The sequence below is a fragment of the Bos taurus genome, chromosome 5, assembly GCF_002263795.3.
Source record: "Bos taurus isolate L1 Dominette 01449 registration number 42190680 breed Hereford chromosome 5, ARS-UCD2.0, whole genome shotgun sequence".
Classification (NCBI taxonomy): Eukaryota; Metazoa; Chordata; class Mammalia; order Artiodactyla; family Bovidae; genus Bos; species Bos taurus.
The window spans coordinates 107,438,672-107,462,257 of record NC_037332.1 but is presented as its reverse complement, the minus strand read 5'-3'; the positions used below and the strand labels follow the sequence as shown (position 1 = coordinate 107,462,257).

The 23,586-nt window shown below is 52.2% G+C and overlaps 1 protein-coding gene and 1 long non-coding RNA gene across 6 annotated transcripts in view; one reads left to right on the top strand and one right to left on the bottom strand.

The window, feature by feature from the left end:
* The window catches only part of LOC104972574 (uncharacterized), a 37,057-nt gene extending 22,545 nt beyond the window's left edge, over positions 1 to 14,512 (bottom strand). Inside the window, exons 1-2 of one of the 2 annotated variants that reach the window (XR_003034861.2) lie at positions 14,015 to 14,512; positions 357 to 505 (exon numbers count right to left, since the gene is read on the bottom strand). This is a non-coding gene — a long non-coding RNA (uncharacterized lncRNA). Of the gene's footprint in view, positions 1 to 356; positions 506 to 11,239; positions 13,995 to 14,014 lie in introns of those variants that run through there. The other variant, XR_009494650.1, reaches the window with a different exon arrangement.
* The window catches only part of NINJ2 (ninjurin 2), a 72,355-nt gene that overhangs the window by 46,585 nt on the left and 2,184 nt on the right, over positions 1 to 23,586 (top strand). The window contains exon 1 of one of the 4 annotated variants that reach the window (XM_010805633.4): positions 19,415 to 23,430. The exons of the other annotated variants lie outside the window; for them this stretch is intronic. Coding sequence (XP_010803935.1) covers positions 23,323 to 23,430 — 108 coding nt within the window. The 5' untranslated portion in view covers positions 19,415 to 23,322. Of the gene's footprint in view, positions 1 to 19,414; positions 23,431 to 23,586 lie in introns of those variants that run through there. 4 annotated transcript variants of the gene reach the window in all.

Below are 23,586 nucleotides of genomic sequence, written 5' to 3'. Positions count from 1 at the left end.
ATCCAATACTATTAGCTACGTCCAGTTTTCACTATTATAGATAGTACCGTCATGAACACTCTTAAAGCTAAATCCTTGCACACATTTCTGATTATTTTCCCAGGATGAATTCCTAAAATGGAACAACGACCCTCAAGTTTTTGAGACCCACTCACGAATGAACTGGGGAGGAAATATTTTTTATGTTTGTGTTTTATCTGTTTAATATTATCTCTTTTTCTACTTATAAGAGAAATATGTTCTCATCCAAAATTTTTCTTAAATGCAGAAATATGTGTTAAAAAGGATTTACGCTTTCCCTGAATTCTACCATCCAGAGATAGTGCTGTTAATCGTGTGGTGTATATTAGGAGTACCTCATATGGTGGGCTTCCCAGGCGGTGCAGTGGTAAAGAATCCGTCTGCAATGCAGGAGACGCAGGAGATGTGGGTTCAATTCCTAAGATGGGAAGATCCTTTGGAGAAGGAAATGGCAACTCACTTCAGTATTCTTGCCTGGAGAATCCTATGGACAGAGGAGCCTGGTGGGTTACAGTCCATGAAGTCACAGAGAATCAGACACGACTGAGCACACACACATACACACATGCGCGCGTGCACACACACACATGACATCAAGTGGGTGGACTCAATGGATAGCCAGGTTTTAAACATCTCCCCGCCTTTTTCCTCATTTCTCAGAAGCCCAGGCTGAGTCATGAGTGAGCTCCTTCTTTGAAGGTGGCCTGTGGCCAGGGCTGCACCGTTCACATGCCCCGCACAGCCCAGGCCAGGAAGGGGCAGCAGGACAGAGCAGAGGAGACATCCCCCGGTAAACACAGGCTCTGGCACCCGCCCCCTGCTGCCCCGGGGTGGTGGGGAGTGAGCGAAAGCCCTTGAGATGCAGTCAAGTCTGCAGTCCTCCTTGGGCACACCAGAATCAGGTCACTGGAAAGTAGTCTGCACGTAACCACATGCACACGGGGTTCACAGCTCCAGGCTCACACACAGCATCGGTGCCAAGATTCTGTGCACCAAGCTCCCTACCTCCACCCGCCCGCCCCCCATCCATCAACACGCTTGTTTCTATGCAGAAAACTTATCTGCAGATGCTTGTGAAATATGTTTATATATGAGAGATTAATTTGTCTCCAGAGGGGACCTCACACCTACACAGAAGAGCCCAGAGTCACAAAGAAAACCCGATTGGTGATCAGAAGAGGTCCCTTATGCTGGAAGGGTCATTACACTAGAGGGGCAGCCAGGCAAAGGCCTTGGCGCCCTCTGGCCTGTAACAGCCCGGTGGCCTGGCAGATCAGCCACACCCCAGCCCATCCTCGCCTTCCAGGGTTCCCTCCACATCCTAAGCTACAGGCTCCTATGCGGCTTCCCAGTGCTAACTACTCCTGGTGGCACAGTGGTAATGAATCTGTCTGCCAATGCAGGAGACGTAAGAGACGTAGGGTCGATCCCTGGGTCGGGAAGGTCCCCTGGAGGAGGAAACGGCAACCCACTCCAGTATTCTTGCCTGGAGAATCCCACGGACAGAGGAATCTGTCAGTCCACACAGTCTATGAGGTCTCAAAGAGTCAGACATGGTTGAGTTACTGAGCGCACACACAGGCACAATTCCAACTAAGAAACCCCCTTCTTTGTCTTCTAAGATCCTACCTCCCCCATGACATCTTCTTGGCCAATGGCAGGAAGTGGGAATTCCACTTGGCCATATTTTGCAGACAATTTCAACTTATCACAAGTATAAAACATCTCCTTGGCTTTCTGTAATATAATATGCACTGCCGTTCCTTGATGTGCCTGACCTATTTTCCCTTGTTCATTCCTTGTTAACTTCTGAGTCTGTCAGTGTCAATATTCTCATGTGTTACCAAGTTCTCAGGACACCCTTTAGTATTCTGGTCAACCGAAAAGCAGCCCATGTGTAAGAGAACATAATTCTAGAGTCACTGAGCACTTACCACTTGCCAGGTGCCGCTTTTATGTCTTGACGTGCATTAACCCGTTTAGTCCTCTCAATAACCCTACCAGGAAGGTGCTATTGTTACTTTTGTTTCACCTGCGAGAAAATCGGGCACAGAGGTTAACTGCCCTGCCCGAGGTCACACAGGTGGTAGAAGTACCAGCAAGCTGACAGCCAGTACCAGCAAGTACCAGTACCAGCAAGCTCACAGCCTCCAACCGCTAACATTTTAGAGTTCAGCTGTCTACTTTTTACCTGTGTATGTAAACCATTTTATTTTAGAAAACTGGGATCATAAATATACTTAAAAGGCTGTTAAGTATGTTTCTTTGCTCAGAATATAAATCTGTAACATTTGCCTCTTAAGAAGTGTTTCATGTGGCGGAAGTTTTAACATCTTAATATCTATTAGTCTTCTTCGTGGTGATTTCTGCCACTTGGTTTAATGTTTGGAAAATCTTTCCCCCTTACAGAGTCACTATCTTGTCTTCTGGGTTGGCTTGTTTGTCTAATAATTGTAATTATTTTTGGCTGTGTTGAGTCTTCATAGCTACATGGGCTTTTCTCTAGTTGTGGCAAGCAGGAGCTACTCTTCTGTTGGGGCGTGTGGCCTTCTCACTGCAGCCGCTTCTCTTGTTGAAGGGTACAGGTTCAATAGTTGCAGTTCCCGGACTCTAGAGCACAGGCTCGATGGTTGTGGTGACGGGCTTGGTTGCTCTGAGGCATGTGGGATCTTCCCGGATCAGGGATCGAACCCATGACTCCTGCATTGGCAGGCGGATTCTTTACCACTGAGCCATCAGGGAAGCCCTTGTCTTTTGGTTTTATTCTTTTTTTATCTTTAGCAATTTGAGCTATTTGAAATTTATTTGATTAATAGTGTATCTCTTTTCCTGTGGTAAGTTTGTGATACTTCCTTAACATTAATTTGGTTCTTGTTTATGCTAAGACCTGTTTCAAAGTTGACTAATCTGTTTATTTAATAGATGTTATTTTGTAGGGCAAGTCTTCCCTCTTAAGTCTTTTTTTTTCTAAGTGTTCTTAGCAATCATGCCTTACTATTTTGCCCAATGAACAATAGGATTTTATATCAAGTTGCTTTGGCTGGTGGACAGGTGCGTGGTTTCTCCATGTACAAGCTTTCAAATGGATAAATGTTTTCACTTCTCTTGGGTGTTTATCTAGGAGTGGAATTGCTGGGTTATATGGTAACTCACTTCCCTCATAGCTCAGCTGGTAAAGAATCTGCCTGAAATGCAGGAGACCTGGGTTCGATTCCTGGGTCAGGAAGATCTACTGGAGAAGGAAATGGCAACTCACTCCAGTATTGTTGCCTGGAGAATCCCATGGACAGAGGAGCCTGGCAGGCTACAGTCCATGGGGTTGCAAGAGTCGGATGCAATTTAGCAACTAAAGAGAGAGAGAGAGAATGGTAACTCTCCAGGGGATCTTCCTGCCCCAGGGATCAAACCCATGTCTCTTGTATCTCCTGTATTGTTCTTGCCTGGAAAATTCCAAGGACAGAGGAGCCTGGTGGGCTACATGAAGTCCATGGGGCCGCAAAGACCCAGACACGACTGAGCAGCTGAGCACATATGGTAACTGTGTTTAGCTTTTTGAAGAACTGCCAAGCAGCCCAAGTGGTCCCACCATTTCACATCCCTGCCAGCAATGTGAGTTCCAGTTTCTGCACTTCCTCATCAACAGCTGGTATCTCAATCTCTTTTATTGCAGTCATTCTGGTGGGTGTGACATGGTGTCTCATTGATTTGCAATGATAACTAATGATGACTATGTCAGCATCAAGTGCTTATCAACTGTTTGTGCAGCTTTTCAAGAAAATGGCCATGTTCAATTGGGTTTTTTGTCTTATCTATTGGGTTAGAAGAGTTTTTTTATGGATATTAGCCCTTTGTCAGATATACGGTTTATAAATATTTTCTCCCATTCTATTCTCTTTTCATTTCCTTGATGGTGTCATTTGAAACACAAGTTTTTTTGTTTTTTTTTTTAACTTTTTAATGGTTTGTCTATTTATTTACTTAGGCCATGCAGCAAGGCAAATGGAATCTAAGTTCCCTGACCAGGGATCAAACCCATTCCCCCCTGCAGTGGAATCGCAGAGTCCTAACTCCTGGACTACCAGGGAATTCTCGAAAGTTTTTAATTTCAACAAAGTCCAATTAATTTTTCTGTTATGATTTATGTTATTGGTGTCATATCTAAATAAACACTGTCTAACCCAAGGTCACAAAGATTTACTTCTATATTTTCTTCTAAGTGTTTTATAACTTCAGCTCTTTAATGTAAGTCTAGATCCTATTTTGAGTTAATTTTTTGAGACCAAGGCCCAACTTCAGCCATTTGCATAAAAATATCCCATTGAGATGTGCTCTAAGTGTAAAGCACACACTGAATTCTAGAGACTTAGAAATACTAACATGCTTGAAGGAATCAAGTAGAAGATTCAAAGGAGAGAGGAAGAACAAAGATTACCAAAATAAACTGAAAAGATTAACAAATTGACAAAGCAGAGCTTCTGGAAATGGTGGGAAAAGCGCAGAAAGCTCAACCCTGACTCCCTCCAACAATGATAGCACTTATCATTGGTATTATTGTCTCCAGTGTTATTCCAAGGGCACTGCAATCGTTTTACATATATCTTCCCTTTTCATCAGCATATAGCCCAGTGAGGTGAGGACCATCATTTGTCTCCATCAGGGAACTCAGCTTGTCCACGGACACCAAGCCGGCGAGCAGGAAAGCCAGGCTTGGACACCACTCAGTTCAAAGTCCACATTTTTATCCTCTACAGATTTTTGCAGGGCTTCCTTGGTGGCTCAGTGGTAAAGAATCCGCCTGCCAATGCAGGAGACACAGGTTTGGTCCCTGGGTCGGGAAGACCCCCTGGAGTAGGAAAGAGCAACCCACTCCAGTATTCTTGCCTGGGAAATCCCATGAACAGAGGAGCATGGTAGGCTACAGTCCATGGGGTTGCAATAGAGTCAGACACGACTAAGCAACTTTCACTTCACTTCATAGATTCTTGCAAGAATGCAACAAGAATGCAAACAAGATAAGCATTTTCCTACAGCCTGACCTAAATTTTAGACAGTTGGAGGGATGAGCAGAGCTGAGAATGGAGGAGGGCTCTCTCTGCCTAAAATTGACAGCTTATGTCACAGACCACACCTGCGGTTAGCTGGTTTGCTCTGAAAGCTCTCTTGTTACATTGAGGCCCAGACCCCGCCCCCTGCGCCTGGCCTTCAGAGGCAGCTCCCACGAAGCCTGGCAGTGCCCCCAGCCCAGCTGCACGATAAGACAAGACAGGAGGAGGGACCCAGGGAGAGAAGTCAGCCTGGTGACGCCTGACAGCTCCCTCAGTGATGTCCGCCCGCCACAGACACCACTCCCCTAGGGGCTCAGGGCTCAGCCAGGAGGCCTCTGTTTAGGACCAGCTCCTTGGAGCTCCAATAGCGCTGCCCTTCCAGAGACTTCTGCAATCAGAAATGCCCAAGACTCTGGCAAAGGCAGTAGACCAGCCAGCCTTTGGTCCTGGGCTGGAAGAGAGCAGGGGCCTCACATCAGGAGGCTCAGCACCCTGGCTGGCCGACGTGTGCGACATGTATGGGGCAAGCGCTGTGAATGTGCTGGGGCTATTTCTGCCCTGGCAGATTGCTGTCAGCAGGCAGGAGGTGAGGGGTGAAGCTGCAGGGAGTTGTGAAATCTAGACGCAGTCCACTGGGACCTCGTTGAGGGCTGGGGGCCCTTCAGCCTGCAGGACCTAAAGCTGGCCCCACTGTGGGTTCACAGAAGCCGTGGGAAGGAGAGGCACTCCCATGACCCTGACATCTAGACAGGAGCCAGAGCGCCAGGACCACCACACAACCCCCACAACCCGGATCGTGGTGCACTATTCACCACCTGCTTGGAAGTGGTACTGCCTGTGGATACCCTGCTAAACTGTAAGGATGTCACTCTGCCGAGGAAAACCTTCTCACCGCTCCCCAGGGCTCTCAGGATAAAGTCTAAGTTCCTTACGGGCCCTGCCCCATCTGCCCCACCCCCAACCCACCAGCCTCACCTCCCACCTTCAGACCACCTCCGAGGACCCTTCAGTCCTGGGCTGAGCCCACCGCTGCCTCTCTGAAGGCAGACTGCTTGGTAATCCTGGTTTGTCTAATATACCAGCTCAGTGACCACAGGTTCAGTTACTGAACCTCAGATTCACAGGTTTTTATGAGAATGAAATGAGTTAACGTAGAGAAAGGGTCCGGCACAGGGCTTGGCATGAAAATCTGCTGTGAGGGTATATGCTGATGTTACTATGATCACGTGCGCGCTTAGTCGCTCAGCCGTGTCTGACTCTTTTGAGATCCTGTGGACTGTAGCCCACCAGGGCTCTCCATGGGATTCTGTCCAAGGGATTCTCCAGGCAAGAATCCTGGAGTGGGTAGCCGTTCTCTCCTCCAGGAGATCTTCCCAACCCAGGGGTCGGATCCCTGTCTCCCTGCAGGCGGGTTCTTTACCAGTTGAGCCACCAGGGAAACCCTGTTATTTCGATTATTTGTATTCAAATAGGCTTACTTTTTACATGATCACATTCACTGATCTGTTATGACTTCTGGATTTCACATTATGTATACAAAGGTTTTCCTCAGTCTGAGATTAGAAAAATATCCAGTGGGCTTGTCATTTAAAAGAGTCTGTGGGACAGTAAAAAAGTTGGCTCAAAGCTCAACATTCAGAAAACTAAGATCATGGCATCCAATCCCATCACTTCAAGGCAAATAGATGGGGAAACAAAGGAAACGGTGACAGACTTTATTTTCTTGGGCTCCAAAATCACTGCAGATGGTGACTGCAGCCATGAAATTAAAAGACGCTTGCTCCTTCGAAGAAAAGCTATGACCAACCTGAAAGTGAAGTGTTAGTCACTCAGTTGTGTACGACTCTTTGTGACCCCATGGACTGTAGGCCACCAGGCTCCTCTGTCCATGGAATTCTCCAGGCAAGAATACTGGAGTGGGTTGCCATTTCCTTCTCCAGGGGATCTTCCCAAGCCAGGGATTGAAGACGGCTTTCCCACACTGTAGGCAGACTCTACCCACTGAGCCACCAGGGAAGCCCTAGACAGCATATTAAAAAGCAGAGATATTACTTTGCCGACAAAGGTCCGTCTAGTCAAAGCTGTGGTTTTTCCGGTAGTCATGTATGGATGTGAGAGTTGGACTATAAAGAAATCTGAGCACCAAAGAATTGATGTTTCTGAACTGTGGTGTTGGAGAAGACTCTTGAGAGTCCTTTGGACTGCAAGGAGATCCAACCAGTCCATTCTGAAGGAGATCAGTCCTGGGAAGGACTGATGTTGAAGCTGAAACTCCAATACTTTGGCCACCTGATGAGAAGAGCTGACTCATTTGAAAAGACCCTGATGCTGGGAAAGATTGAAGGCAAGAAAGGAAGGGGACGACAGAGGATGAGATGGCTGGATGGCATCACTGACTCGATGGACGTGAGTTTGACTAAGCTCTGGGAGTTGGTGATGGACAGGGAAGCCTGGCATGCTGCCATCCATGGGGTCGTAAAGAGTTGGACACGACTGAGCAAACTGAACTGAACTGAACTGTGGGGAGTCCATTGCCGTACGGCCCCTCTCCAGCCCTCCCTCACAGTGCTTCTTCTAAGTTAATTCAAGATGTTTTTAAAGGGGAGGCCTGCCTGTGTCTACCGTGTGCAAGGCCCAGGGAAGGAAGAACGCGTGGCCCTTTGGGAAATGGATGACAAGTAGCTGTTGTTTCCTGTCTGAAGCCATGGGGCCTAGGCAGGTCACCTCACTTCATAAACTACAGTGAGTCCCCTACACACGAACCTTCAAGCTGTGAACTTTCAAACATGCGAACGTGCATTCACACGTCCAGTCACACAAGTTAGTTCACGTGTCTGGCGTACTTTTCAACGTACTGTCCTGTAAGATCAAAAGTGTTTATTTTTGTGTTTGTTTTTTATGCAGTCTTTGTGTGAGAAGTATTATAAACCTGTTACAGGACAGCCGACTGTGTTAGATGGATATCTAGGCTCACTTTTTTGAACTTAACAAATACGCTCTTGGAGGAGATTGGGCGTGTTCAGGGTGGTATGGCCGTGGACTCGAACCCGCTCTTGGAATGGGACTAGTTCCTATGTCAGGAACTTACTGTAAACAGCTTTGTTTGTCCGTAAGTTGTTGACCCTGAAGGAGTTCACGTTCCAATGAGAAAACAGACCAGTCAGCAGACCGAAGGTATCATCAAAGGCCTACCAGGGAGTGGGGGCCAACATCCTTGCTGGGAGGAGGTTCAGTGGGTGGTGGCAAGTCGGGGTACAGAGGACATTCTCAACGTAGGGACAGAAAGTGCCATCCTGATTCCACAAACACTTGCCAGCACCTCCTGCCACCTCTGCCCACAGGCCCCAGGGCGCAGCGCTGGATAGAGGTAGAGAGGTGGAGACCAGCCAGAGGCCAGGGCAGGGAGCTGGACCAAGGCAGCAAACCCAGCTTCTCTCCCAGTGCCAGGACTAAACTAGTCAGATGGTCTCTAGGAAGTGACTTGATTCCTCTGCGTTCATTGCTCATCCTTACAACACAGCCTCAGCTTGTGTCCTGAGGCAGCTGTGCAAATTCTATTCGATCACACATGTGCAAACATTCTACCCTGTACAAGGTAAATATTTGATGCCCTTGGGCACTTTCTGCTGCTAATTGGTGACTGGAGTTGTTTCTGCCTGGGGGCCGTGTATCGGTTCAGCCTGGCTGCTTTCCCTAGGGCTCAGGCCTGCTTCCTGAAGTGAGGGCAGGGACCCCCACCCCCACGTGTACACCCCCTCCTGTGTCCTGAGTCTCCACTCCTGGTTCTCCCGGTCTTGCTGTTGACCCACATTAGGACTCTCCTCTGGCACCTTTAACAGGACAGAGCTCCTTCCCCCACAGGAAGGGCCCAGGCTCCGCCCCCAACAGGTTTTAGCAGCAGGACTACCTTTGGCACAGGGCTCTCTCCTTCCCTGTCTATTCTACTGTCTGCCCAAATTAAGGGTGAAAAGGCATGAGCCTAAAGGTGAAAGGTCATGAGCCTCTTCCACCCAGATCTCAACTCCTCTCCATACCACTAGAGCCCCGTGAGCAGCGTCCTCCGGTGGGCAGCAGTGGTTTCTTCAGCCCTGGAGGGTCTGGAGGCCTGAAGACCACTGCCGAGGGCAGCCCCCACCCCCGGCCCCCACAATCCAATGAAGAGGGCTCCTTTAGGGGAAGGGCGCTTAGGGGGCATTTGTAAAACCTGAGTTCTGGTTTCAGTGTTGGCGAGTCGTGTGACCCAAACGGTTCTCCTGGCCTCTTTGGTCCCCAGTTTCCTCATTAGAAAGATGAGAGGGTGGGGCATAGGGCTGAAACAGATGCCCTGTTGGCAGAAAGAAGAGTGCATCTTTTGAGGCCTTAACGTGAGGCCAGCACTTCCCTCAGAAACATCTCTTGCCACGTCCACCCCCGAAGGCATGTGTGTTTGTATTCTTGGCTGCTCCCTGGTCTGGGTGCTTGGGAAGGGAGCCTGGGGCCTCCAGCCTTGCGGGCACCATTAGAGAAGAGAGCACATCCCTAGCCACCAACAGGAAGGGTTAAGCACAGAACCAGATCTGGTTGGGTTAGCTCGCCTCTGGAGCCCAACCTTAACCCGAGATGCTGTGAAGAGTCACCTAGCTTCCCAAGGCTGGTGGTCCTCCCAGTGACAGAAATCCCTCAGCCTTTTCCTTGCACTTGCGAGCAGGCTGGGCATGGCAGCCCACTCCAGTGTTCTTGCCTGGAAAATCCCATGGACAGAGGAGCCTGGTGGGCTACAGTCCATAGGGTCGCAAAGAGCTAGACACGACTGAAGCTACTTAGCATGCATGCAGGCGAGCAGGCCGGGCTGGCTTCAAGGTACTGCTCAGAAGGGCCAGCACTGAGAAAGGCCCTGTGCTTGGCTGAAGGCCATTACCATCTTGAAATTCTTAATACATTTTGTACCAGGGATCCCTCGGGGTTCCATGAACATCACTTAGACAGTCCACTAGCCTCTCCCCCAGGAAGCTGTTTCCCAAGGCAGGGCTCTGTGACCCCCAGACGAAGGACATTCTGGAGGACTCTTCTCATCCTTCACGATCCAGCCGAGATGGCCTTCAAGTCCACAAGAGCTCCTCCAGGCTCCCCAGAGGGGTGGTCCTCTGCTTTCCTGCTTCGTTCCTCTCTCCCACAGCGCCCACCCCTCTCTGTAACCCGGCCCAGGCTCCCCACCTCCAGGCCACGCCCCCTGTACTCTGACTTCCTCAAAACAGAGAGATGCTCGATACACTTGTTGACTGAGGAAAGCAAACAAAGCTATCTTCTCAGGACAGGGCACAGGGCACAGCACACAGTCGGCGCTCAATCAGTGTTGCTGACTCACGCACTGAGCAGGCTGGGGCACCGCACTACATGGCCATGCCCACCCTCAACCAGGGCATCACACAGATCGGACCGTCATTCTCTCCCCTTCTGACCTGGTGAGGAATGGTAACCCTAGGGCAGCAGAGCTGATTTATGGGGTTTCCTTGTGCGGAGTTGGAAAACTTACTCCCTCCCCATACCTGGGTCCCAGTTCCTAAAGGCCCTGCCAGAAGGAGTGTTAAGAACCCCCGACACTGGAGCTTCCCCAGTGTCCAGCCAGTGGCTAAAACTCCACGCTCCTAGTGCCAGGGGCCTGGGTTCAATCCCTGGTCAGGGAACTAGATCCCGCATGCCACAATGAAGGTCAAAGATCCCGAGTGCTGCAACTAAGACCCAACACAGCCAAATAAATAAATAAAAATAAATATTAAAATAAGAACCCCCAACACTTGGAAAGCCCTTTAAAGCTTGCAACCTGCTTTCATTAACTTGCTCCTCAAACTGTCCTTTGGTGGTTTAGTCCCTAAGTTGTGTCCAACTCTTGTGACCCCATGGACTGTAGCCTGCCAGGCTCCTCTGTCCATGGGATTCTCCAGGCAATACTGGAGCGGGTTGCCATTTCTTTCTCCAGGGGATCTTCCCGACCCAGGGATCAAACCCACATTTCCTGCACTGCAGGTGTTTCTTTACCAACTGAGCCACCAGGGAAGCCCCAACTGTCCTGTAAGTCAAGACAAACACTTAAATATCAACTGTGGGGTGGTTGTTCTAGCATTTTTTTCTTTTGCTGCGTGTGTTCCTTGAGGAAGAACTTGGAAATACAGATAGAGCCCAAAGAATAAGGATACCTCCATCTGAGCATCCAGCGATGACGCTGTTAACATTTCAGTCCAAATCTCATGAGATTCATTTCCACACATGAAATACACCTTTCAGAACACGATGACACTGCCACTGCTTTGTCGTCTTAGTACTCCCAGTTGCGTAGGAGGCTAACAGAGGTCGCTGGTCCCGCAGACGCTGGGGGCAATGCAGGAGCCTGACTCCGGTGTCCTGACTCTGAGGCCAGTGTCCTTATCTTTGAACCCAGCTGCTGTTCAGACTCCAAAGGAGCAGGAGGGACTGATGGCCCTGGACTCGGAGCCCCAGCGAAGAAGGGTTTGCTCTGACCAGGCTTTGGGGAAAAGACCCCGAAACCACCCGGGTGTCCCACAGCTCAGCACAGGCTGCTCAGAGCTGCTACCTCCGCACAACTGGACTTTGTCCGGCAGTAAATAGCTCCAGGGATATGGGGTCAGCTGTCAGGTAGGATCCAGAAGGAGCAGGTGCCCGGTGGCACGAACTGACCCCACAGGGCAGCTGGAGATCTGTTTGGTGGCCTTGGAGGGCTCGTCTCTTTGTATTTTTAGAAAAAGCTAGGGCACAGCAGTGACCCAGCAACCGCCTCACTGCCTGTGCATCACCCTGGGCCGTGGAAAGGGGCTGGCAGCCTGGGTCCGGGCTAGTGGTTCAGGGCAGGACCAGTCGCCTGCCCACCTTTCCTCCCTCCTTCCTCCCACTCTCCCTCCCTTCCTCAGCACCTGCTGGCCAGATACTCAGCTGGGCACTAGAGGCAAGATTTACTCAGGGCACTGGCCTTCCACTGCAGTCCACGGGGCCACAGAGTTGGACAGGACTGAAGCAGCTGAGCACACACACGCACTGGCCTTCCGCGAAGGTGGTAAAAGAATAAGAGCTGACCAGAGGCTTACAGAACTTCCCAACGCAGGTTCAATCCCTGGGCAGGGAAACAAGATCCCACATACTGTGGAGCGACTCAGCCTGAGCGTCACAACTAAAGAGCCTGCAAGCCGCACCTGAGACCCAAGGCAGCCAATAAATATTAAAAAAAAAAAAAAAAAAGGCATGGTTTCCTCATCGGCAGCCAGAGTCTATGTAAAAATAAATAAACAATGTTAACAGCAGGAACTCTAGCATCAGACAGTTGTTATTGTTGATCAGTCGCTAAGTCGTGTCCGAATCTTTGCGACCCCATGGTCTGCAGCCCGCCAGGCTTCTCTATGCTCCGTGGTCTCCCAGAATTTGCTCAAACTCATGTCCATTGAGTCAGCAATGCTATCCAACCATCTCATCCCCTGTAACCCTCTTCTCCTGCCCTCAATCTTTCCCAGCATCAGGGTCTTTTCCAATGAGTCAGCTCTTTGCATCAGGTGGCCAAAGTACTGGAGCTTCAGCTTCAGCATCAGTCCTTCCAATGAATATTCAGGGTTTATTTCCTCTAGGATTGACTGGTTTGATCTCCTTGCTGTCCAAAGGACTCTCAAGAGTCTTCTTCAGCACCAGAGTTCTTCAGCGCTCAGGCTTCCTTAGGGTCCAACTCTCACACCCCTACATGACTACTGGAAAAACCATAGCTTTGACTATACAGACCTTTGTCAGCAAAACGATGTCTCGGCTTTTTAATATGCTGTGTAGGTTTGTCATAGCTTTCCTTCCAAGAAGCAAGCATCTTTTAATTTAATGGCTGCAGTCACCAACTGCAGTGATTTGGGAGCCCAAGAAAATAAAATCTGTCACTGCTTCCACTTTTTCCAGACAGACCAGGGTTCAAATCTCGACTCCCCTGTCTCTAGCTGTGTGACCTCAGGCAAGTTGCTTAATTTCTCTAAATCTGCATGTCCCCTCTTAAGGTCTATGAGAAGGAATTGAGATAACAGATAAACATGCTTAGAAGAGGGCCTGGAATGTGATAAGAGCTGGAGAAATGGAGTTATGGAAAGAGAGGCTGTACATGTGGAGCATTCTGGAGCTTGGGCTGTCCCGTGTGGGCAGCAACCCCGATGGGTCATTCCCAAGGAGCCCGGGGGTTTGGGTGAGGATGGGCCTGGGGCTTCCACAGCCCTTTAGCCGATGGTTTGGCTGAGTTCAGCAGCGGCTCACCCTTTTAACCACACACTAGCTCCTCACAACAAAGGAGCTGGAGGGCTGGCATCCTCTTCTTTTGCCAAAGAGGAGGCTGGGAAGCAGAGGGTCTTGTGAGCTGCCTGAGGTCACCAGGGGAAGAGATGGCACCCCAGGCTCCAAGTGCAGAACCGCCTGTCCCCTGACCTTCATCTTTTTCAGACCCCGGCCCATGACACCAGAGCCTCTGCTCAGGCTGCAGGAGCTGGGGCAGGGAGCTGTGATCCTAAGGAGGGAAGACAGCTCTGCTGGGCCTGGAGGGAGAGCGGGTGACTCCTGGGGCTAGGGCAGCAACAGGCCTGGCAGTTAGGCTCTGCGCGCAAGGGGGCATATGACTCAGAGCTGGCTAATATTTTTTTTTTTAACTTTTGGTCACACTGTGCAGCCTCTAAGGGATCTTAGTTTCCCTGACCACTGTAGGAACCCTTGCTCCCTGCGGTGGAAGCAAAGAGTCTTAACGGCTGGACCACCAGAGAAGTCCCAGGGCTGGCTAACCTTGAGGGTCGTGTGCACCTGGCTTTGATCCATGGGCACCCACTGCCCACCCTCTGGGTCTCACCTGCTTGGAGTGGCAGCTGGGCAACAGCAGTGAGAACAATAGCGTCTCCTGCCCGGTACCAGGCACGGCCCACCCCAGAGACAGTGGACACACACACACTTACAGAGGTTGTGAAGTCACACCAGGGCCGCATCAGGAGTGGGCACACCCATGGGACACCACCTCCTGTCCCCACAGACAGCTCCATGTGGGAGGTCCAGGGAGCGCTGCTCGGCGGTCCTGCCGCCTCAGCCCCTTCTGAATGAACACAGGGGTGACAGAGCCATCATTCTCTCATCCAGTGTGCCGGGCTAGGCGCCGATTTCTGGGACACAGCAGAGAGCAAGACAGATAAGTCCTTGTTCCCGTGAAGCTTATCTACTGGAGTGGGACTAAAAGGCCCTGCTATCTCCCTTTCTGCTTCCCTCTCTAGGCGCTTGATTCTCTGCTAAACCTTGTCATGTTAGGGGACACGGGGAGCAGGGGTATATGGGAGAGGCAGGGACCTCTGGACATGCCAGGGAGCTGAGGACATGTTGGATCTTGGCAGGCTCTGCTTATGGCTGGGTGGGGTGGGAAATTCACCACCTTCCCTTTTCCCATCTCCGTGTCAGATATGATCTCCCAATGAGGTCTGCTCCCCTGGATGGCAGCCAGGGACTGTCGGCACAGCCCTCGCGGCTTCTGACTGCCTGAGGTTCCAAGGAAATAATTCTCACCTTCTGCAAACGTATCATCCAGTGGGAAGGTACAAAATTAATGTGCACCGTCATGTGGAATGTTGATATTTTGCTTTATGACTTTTTAAAATTGGAGGATAGCAGATTTACAATATTGTGTTGGTTTCTGCTGTACAACGTGAATTAGCCATAATTATATATATATTTATATGGCTTCCCAGGTGGTCGTAGTGGTAAAGAATCCACCTGCCAATGCAGGAGACACAAAAGACGTGGGTTTGATCCCTGGGTTGGGAAGATCCCCTGGAGAAGGAAATGGCAACCCACTCCAGGGTTCTCGCCTGGAGAATCCCATGGACAGAGGAGCCTGGTGCGCTACAGTCCATGGGGTCGCAGAGAGTCGGACACAACTGAGGACTGAGCACACACATATATATACGTATGTAATTATATCTCCCCTCCCTCCTGAGCCTTCATCCCCCTCCTATCACTCTAGGTGAAGTAAGTCCGAAAGAGAAAAACAAGTACTGTGTATTAACGCACATATATGGAGTCTACAAAATGGTACTGATGAACCCATTTGCTTAATGATTAGTTGTTCTGAGAGTCGTTTCCATTTACCTGTGTGTTGCCTCCCATCTGGACTCAGGTCCACCGCAAAATCTAAGGTTCTGCAAAACCAAGAAGGGCTCTGTAAATGTTTGAGTGAAGACATGAAGACAGTCTGAGGGTGAACAGGTCAGGCCTTATAAACAGGGTGGGCAGCACCTGGCCCTGGGGACTGGGGTTGGTGGTCTGTGCTGCCAGCTGGAGTCAAACGCAGGGTTGGATTTACACCCTGTTCAGTGAGAAGAGCTGGAAAGATTCCCTCTGCATCCTTCAGACTAGGGTACACCTCTGAGGGGTTTCCAGGGACTAAAGACTATAATGGGCTTCCCAGGTGGCTCAGTGGTAAAGAACCTGTCTGCCAATGCAGGAGACGCAAGCGATGTGGGTTCAAACCCTAAATCCGGAAGATCCCCTGGAGGAGGGCATGACAACCCACTCCAGTATCCTTGCCTGGAAAATTCCATGGACAGAGGGCCTGGCAGACTACAGTCCACACGGTCGCAAACAGTCAGGACTGAGTGACTGAGCATGCATGCAAAGACTGTAGGGGTTGAGGACACAGGCTGCAGAGCCTGTCTGGGTTCAAATCCCAGCTCTTAAGATCAACAGCTGGGTGATCCCAGGGCAAAAGTACTGAACTGTTCTGAGCCTCACCCATCTCGTCTGAAAAATGGGTCTTGTTAAAAGAATTCAGGGACAGCCGATGGAAGGAAGGGTCTAGCACAGAGCTTAGACGGTGGCAGGCATGTGAAGCGCCAGCTTCAGTGTGGTAGCGCGGAGTCGACGGATGGCACTCACACTTTAGCCGCGTCGGAATCCCCTGGAGGCTTGTGAAAACACAGATGGCTGGGTTCCAGCCTGCGTCTCTGACTCAGAAGGTCTAGGGTGGCGTCTGAGAATCTGCGTTTCCAACAAGTGCCCAGGTGCTACTGCTTCAGGGACCACAATTTGAGAACCACGGGTGTGTAACAGAAAAGAGAATTCAGGTGTAGGGTTCTGGCGCTAGGACTGTCCCTTATTATCTGGTGACTTTGGGCAGCTAATCACTGAGTCTCAATATCTTCACGTGTAAAACGGGACTGTTAATACCCACTTCACAAGAATTCCCTGGCAGCCCCGTGTAATCTGGGCTGTAATCATTGCCAAGGGCCCAAATCCAATCCCTGGTCAGGGAACTAAGAGCCTGCAAGTCGCTTGGTGTGGCCAAAAAAAAGAGAAAAACCCACTTCATGGGGGTCAGCCTGGTATATGGTATCTCAGTATTCAGTTATCATTGTTTAAATTCTGGCCAGCGTGTTGGTCCTGGAAGGATGGGGTGGGGTTACCATGAGCAGAGGTGGGTCAGGAGGGCTTGGGGAATGCTGCCAAGAACCCCAAAGCCGGGAGCAAAGTGCCGGGTGGGTCTCAAAGCCCCAGAGCAATGTGTTTATTCGGAAAGAACTCCTGCTCCATTTCTTTGGCAGTTTCTGTGTGGCAAATCCACACAGAACCCTGGTGGGGGTTGGGGTTTGGAGAGTGGGGGAGTAATTTGGCTGCATTGGGTCTGAGTTGCAGCACGTGAGATCTAGCCCCACGGCCAAGGATCGAACCCGGGGCCCCTGCATTGGGAACTCCGAGCCGTGCCCACTGAAGTGTTAGGAAGTCCCTCTAACCCCCTTTTGTCAGAGAGAAAGTCACCTCACCTCAGCGGGATCAGCGGCGCTCCGGCCCAGCCGCGCGGTGCGCTGCCGCCCCCTGGCGGACGAGGAGGCGCTGCACACCCTCCCGGGACGGTCTCCGAGCCGAGTCCGGAGTGCCGGCGGCAAGGCCCGCGGGCATCTGGGGGGGTGGCTGGCGCCTCGCAAGGCTGCGCCCCCGGCCTGAGAGGAGACTCCTGGACCAGTTGGGTGTTATTACGGGAACAGCCCGCGGACACCCCACCCGCGGTGGATTAGAGACTGTTGACTTTTAAGGGCGAGACCCATTGCGCTTGGCACAGCAAGGCGGCAGGCTGAGTGCCGGCCCCAGACACAGGCCTCGGGGCTCTGGGCCTTTGCGGGCTTTGGCCTGAAGACCAGTGGCAGCGGCCAGCCTGAGTCACTGGTTCCCTGAGACCGGGAGAAAGGGCTACCCCTGGGCCAGGGGTTTCAGTTTGATATTCACTGTCCAAGCACCACACCCCTCACCCAGCAGTTCTTGGGTCTGCAACCCCACCCTCAGAGATCCCTTCTTTTTCAGCCTTTTCTGGAAAAACTCCTTGAAGTAAACCCTTCATATAAAAAATTCAATGCTGTCATCATTTACTGTGCCTTTAATGTGGGCAAGCCACCAAGGGGACCCAGGAACACGGAAGATGCATTCCCCCTAGGAAAGCAGGCACTGGAGGGGCCTCCTGGAGAGGAGGGTCTAAGAAGGGAGGGCTGACCTGGGGGTGGGGGGCCACGGGGAAGAAAGGCCTTCAGCCCTGGAGGGAGTAGAGCTGGCGGAAGGGTGGGGTGTGTTCAGGAACGGTGAGTCATGTGGTGTGGCCCAGGAGGGAGGGTGAGTCTCAGCTCAGGCTGGAGAGGGAGGTGGGAGCCAGCCAGGCAGGGGGTGGGCGTGGGGGAGTCTGGTCTGCACAGCAGGGAACCCAGGGTAGGTGGACTTGTCTGAGAATCTCCCTCCCTGAAGGAGGCTCCCCGGCAGGTGAAGAGAAAGGTTTCCAATGGGATGGGCTGGGATGGGTGTGTATGAGTGTTTAATGTTCTGACTCTTGGCAACCCTAGCGGCCTCATGGACTGAAGCCCGCCAGGCTCCTCTGTCCATTGGCTTTAGCAAGGATACTGGAGTAGGTTGCCATGCCCTCCACCAAGGGATCTTCCCCACCCAGGGATCGAACCCACGTCTCTTACATCTCCTGCATTGGCAGGTGGGTTCTTTACCCCTGGGGCCACCTGGGAAGCCCACCTTGGGTGCAGAACCATTTCAAAGATGGGTGTGAGGGGCTGCTGAGATGACAAAGGGGAATTTTGAAGTGTGGGCGGGGCCAGGCCATGTCAGAATCCTCCACTCAGATGCCTCTCCGCCCACAGGTGGGAGTGTGGGCCTGTGTGGGAGGGACTTCCCTCTCATCTCCTTGCTCTAAGGCTTCAGTCTTCAAAGCACATTCACCCACATTATCTCATTGATCTTTTCAACAGCCCTCTGAGCTAACCAGGGCCTGCTGCTGCTGCTACTGCTAAGTCGCTTCAGTCGTGTCCGACTCTGTGCGACCCCGTACACGGCAGCCCACCAGGCTCTCCAGTCCCTGGGATTCTCCAGGCAAGAACACTGGAGTGGGTTGCCATTGCCTTCTCCAATGCATGAAAGTGAAAAGTGAAAGTGAATTCACTCAGTCGTGTCTGACTCTTCGCGACCCCATGGACTGCAGCCTACCAGGCTCCTCCGTCCATGGGATTTTCCAGGCAAGAGTACCGGAGTGGGGTGCCATCGCCTTCTCCGAATCAGGGTCTATTATTCTCATTTTACACACGGAGAAGCTGGGTCCCAGGTGAGACAGAATTATAAATTCTGCTTTATATTAATCATTGGCCTCCTGGGGTCCATACTTCTTTTTCTAAAAATACTGTATTTACTTTTGGTTGTGCTGGGTCTCCAGTTGCATTGAGCAGGGGGCTACTCTGTTGCGGTGCGTGGGCTTCTCATTGCGGTGGCTTCTCTTGTTGCGGAGCACAGGCTCTAGGCACTCAGGCTTCAAGAGTTGTGGCCCACGGGCTTCAGTTGCTCCAAAGCAGGTGGAATCTTCCAGATCTGGGATGGAACCCATGTCCCTTGCGTTGGCACGCAGATTCTTATCCACTGTACCACCAGAGAAGTCTTGCATACTGTGTTTTAATTTTTGTTGTTGTTGTTTTATGATAGTTCAAACACTCAGAGGGGTCAAAACCCAAAACATCCAGATGAAACTTTCTCTGTCAACCCTATTCTCTCCAACCCCTCCTGGGTCACCTCTTAGCAGTGTGAACTCTAGCCTTTTGATTATGGGTGTTGGGCCCTTTCTGCAGGGGCTCAAGGCACAGCCTGCTGTGACCAGAGGAGCCCAAGGCAAGTGTCGCCCCAGGAGGGGTGTTATTCCTCCCCTGAGCAAGTGTACATTCGGTCTTCTTTCATCTGCAGCCACATGAGTCTATCTTTAGATCCTAAACTCCTTGGAGGCTGGGAGTCTATCTTCTGGGAGGCTGAAGTGTAGGAGTCACAATTACAGGCTCTGGCAAATAGAGAACTGGCATAAAATCTGTGTTGCCAAACCTTGAACAGGTTACCCAGGCTCTCGGAGAGCCTCCATTCTTGTCAACTACAGTAATCACAGGTTTGATCCCTGGGTCGGGAAGATACCCTGAAGAAGGAAATGGCAATCTACTCCAGTATTCTAGTCTGGAGAATCCCAGGGACAAAGGAGCCTGGCAGGCTACAGTCCACAGGGTTGCAAAGAGTCAGACACGACTGAGCGACTGACCGACCAACCAACCTAAGGGTGCCCTGACCCCTAAGGGTGCCCTGACCAACTTCATGGGACTGTGTGAGGACTGGATAAGATGACTCATGTCCTGTGTTTAGCCGAGTCAGGCACAAGGTCTGTAATCTGTAAGAGGAAACTGTTGTCATCCCCACTGCCGGGACCTACTGTGCAAGCCCATAGTAGGACAGACCCAGGCACCTTTTCACACTTAACCCTGACAGAGGCTGAGAGCTCACAGGTGATAGGGTCTGCATGGGGGCTCATTGTTAAGATGGCTCATTATGTCGACCTTGCAAACAAAGAGGAAATCACAGTGATCCTTGAGACTGACCAAATTGCCCAAATGGCACCCTGTTATCTCACTGTGCCTATCTTCTCAAAGCTGCGAGACCACCAGATTCCAGACCTCCAGCTACGTGACCGTCCCTTTGGAGAACTTCTCATTGGTGGGGTATAAGAAGGACTCTGTCAGAAAGGGAGGACGCTGGTTCTCCTTAAGAGTCAGTCACCCTGTCTTTTCCCTCTAATAATTTTCTCTTTTCTTGCCTGACTGCCGGGTTTGCTCTCTTCTTCTCTGCACTTGCCTTACAGCACCTCCTTAAAGGTGAGTTGGCATAGTAGGTCGCCCCAATCCACACACCTGAACGAATCGCTCTTCCTGGGCTAGGATCCGCCTTTCCCCTTTTTGAAACCAGCCTGGCTCTTTGCCATCTCCTGCCAGGTGGCTTTTCTGGGTAGTCGGGCATCTTGAGGCCAACACGGGGCCAACAGCCCATGGCTCCTCTGGGCCTGTTGTGTCTGACGCCCTGTGTTATAGCTGATCCACAGGGAAACTGCCATGTGGCTTTTCTCAGGGCTGACTGACTCAATGGAGGGTCACCCCTGCCCTGGAGCTGCCTAGGGTGAGTGACTCAGGGCCTCTGACGCTGGCCTGGTGCCCAGCCACCTGGACTCTGCCTCTTAGAGGGTATATCCCCGGCCCCTGAGACTCCACTCAGAGGAGGGACTTCCCCGCACCTAGACCGCCCTGGCTTGGAAGGGACATAAGAAATCATCTATCCTGCCTCCCTCATCTCGCAGATGAGAAAGGGAGCTGGGTGATGGGAATACCGAGCTTGTCACAGAAGCGGGATTTGGACCTGGCCTGCCTCCTGTGGTTCCCACCAGCTGTCACAAATCCTCCTCTCCTGGCCTTCCCACCAGGCCTTCTCCTCCTCTCAGGGCCCCCACTCCTGCATCCAGTGGGCGGGCTCCAGGTCCTAAACTCTCTGAGAAGGGCATCCCATGGCTTTTTGGTAGGACAGTTACTTACCCCCTTGGGAGAACACCCCTGTAACCTCGTTTCCAAGAAAGGGCAGAACGATCTCTTGAAGCGGGCGGCCCCCACCGACCTTACTGTCTATAAGTTCAGTTCCGTTCACTCCCTCAGTCGTGTCTGACTCTTTGCGACCCCATGGACTGCAGCACGCCAGGCCTCCCTGTCCATCACCACCTCCTGGAGTTTACTCAAACTCATGTCCATCGAGTTGGTGACGCCATCCATCCATCTCATCCTCTGTCCTCCACTTCTTCAACCTTCAATCTTTCCCAGCATCAGGTGATATCAGGTGATGGTGGTGGTTTAGTTGCTAAGTCGTGTCGGACTCTTGCGACCCCATGGACTGTAGCCTGCCAGGCTCCTCTGTCCATGGGATTCTCTAGGCAAGAATACTGGAGTAGGTTGCCATTTCCTTCTCCAGGAGATCTTCCCAACCCAGGAATCGACCCCAGGTCTCCTGAATTGCAGGCAGATTGTTTACCAACTGAGCTATGAGGGAAGCCCACCCAGCATCAGGGTCTTTTCAAATGGGACAATAAACAACTGCAAAACTGTGTTTACTTTTCTGCTCAAAAAGGCATTCCTTCCCTATCCAACCCAAGTTTCCTCAAGAAACAGAAGTACAGGCCAGCAAGGATGAAGGGATAAATAACCGTCTGGCGGAACAACGGAGCGCAGTCCACGGCTTCAAGGGTTGGAACCCACACCAGCCTGGGCAGCTGGACTTGGCAAGCGGGCTGGGGACAGTGCAGTCTGAAACGGACCGAGGGCAGGGCGAGGAAGAGCGCGCGCCCGGCTGTGCCCGGCGGCGTGAGGCGCCCGCGGCCCGGGGCGGGGTCTGCGGGGTCAGCCACCCCCGCTCTCCCCACCCACGTGGCCTTGCCGCCCAGAACGCCGGGCCCCAACTTCGTGTCAGCAGAGCCCGCCTGGGTGCTCAGCCGGCGCGGTGGGCAGGCTGGGGACCGCGCATCTCTAAGGAGGACCCTGGGGTCTGGGCCCCCCCGCGCCCCCCGCTGTCCTGGAGGAACAGTGAGGGCGGAGGGGGGCTGAGACAGACGCTGAGGGCCAGGGGTCCCTGTGAGACCGACCTCAGATGGGAAAAACGAGGCTCGGAGATCTCTTTCCGTCTCACTCGGACGCCTCTCGAATGGCATTAACCCCCCGTTTGTGGGTGTGGAAACTGAGGCCCAAAGTGGGAGGCCCAGGGGCGGGGGGGGGCGGGGTGGCGCGGGCGGTGGGGCGTCTAGGCCCCGGCCCCCGCCCAGAGGAGCCGGACAACTCCAAGGGCCATCGGCGGCCCGCGCCCACCGCGCCGGCTCCTCAGACCCCTGGGCGCAGGAGGGGCAAGGAGGGGCCGGGCCGGGTGGGGAGGGCGCGGGCACGGGCAGAGGAACTGAAGTGACTCAGGCCGGTGCGCGCAGGCCGGGCCTTTGTTCCCGGACGCCCGGCCTTATTAAAGGCCCAGCGCCCGAGGCAGGCGCGCGCCCTGCGGCCGTCCCCGCCCACCGGCCGCACTTCTGGCGGGGCCGGGCGGGCGGCTAGGGTGGGAGGGGGTCGCTCCTGGGCTCCTGGCTGTGAACAAAAGAGGGGCATCCATCAGGATTCGGGGGTTCATCCAATCGGATCCTCAGGCCATAGGGAGGGCCCCCTCTAGTCATTTCAGTCATCCCTCTGCCTCAGGGCAAGGCTGCACCTAAATCGTCCAGAAGAATTTAAGAAAACCCTTCCCCTGCTTTTGGGGATTCCCCAGGGGCTCAGAGGGTAAAGCATCTGCCGGCAATGCGGGAGACCTGGGTTCAATCCCTGGGTCGGGACGATCCCCTGGAGAAGGAAATGGCAACCCACTCCAGTACTCTTGCCTGGAAAATCCCACGGGTGGAGAAGCCTGGTACATGGGGTCGCAAAGAGTCAGACACGACTGTTATGGGGACTCCTTGCTAGGCACCGCCTCCCCGAGTCTCTCAGCCGTCTGTCCTCTAACCACAGTCCCCACCTTGCAGGGTGACTGGCCCACCCAAGTCAGCACTGGGTCATTTCAACCCCTGTTTCACACCTTTGGTGGGTTTTAGGTCAGCCGAAGCAGACCTGGGAACAGGCTCCCATCCTAGCCTTTGTGAGGCCAGGTTTCACACCAACCCTGCCTTGTCAGTGGATTCCTCAGGGAGAAACACCAAACTGTACCCCACCCCCCAGCGCCCACACCCCAGCTGCCCAAGCTGCTCCTTCGGACTCGAGCGCCACCACGTGGACACGGGGCAACGGTGCCTTGCGGGACCAGAACCTTTCAACATGTCTCCCCGGCTCTGGGCCCTCTTTAGGCTGTGCATCCATATCCAGCGCCATCCTAAATGAATCGCCTCAAAACGCGCCCAGTTCTTTCGAGAGACTGCAGGTTGCCTGCAGCATTCCGTTTGCCCCCTGCCCCCACAGCCCTGCTTGTGACCCTCTCTTTTAGAGTAAGTGGCTTCTTGAGAGTAAAACTTCATCTTAATGTTTCAAAAGCAAATCAAATGTAAATTATGCATCAATAAATTCTAGCTAAAAAGTAATAACAAACAAATGAATTCTTTTGACCGGCCTGTACTCCTGTGTACATACATGCATGTTCACAG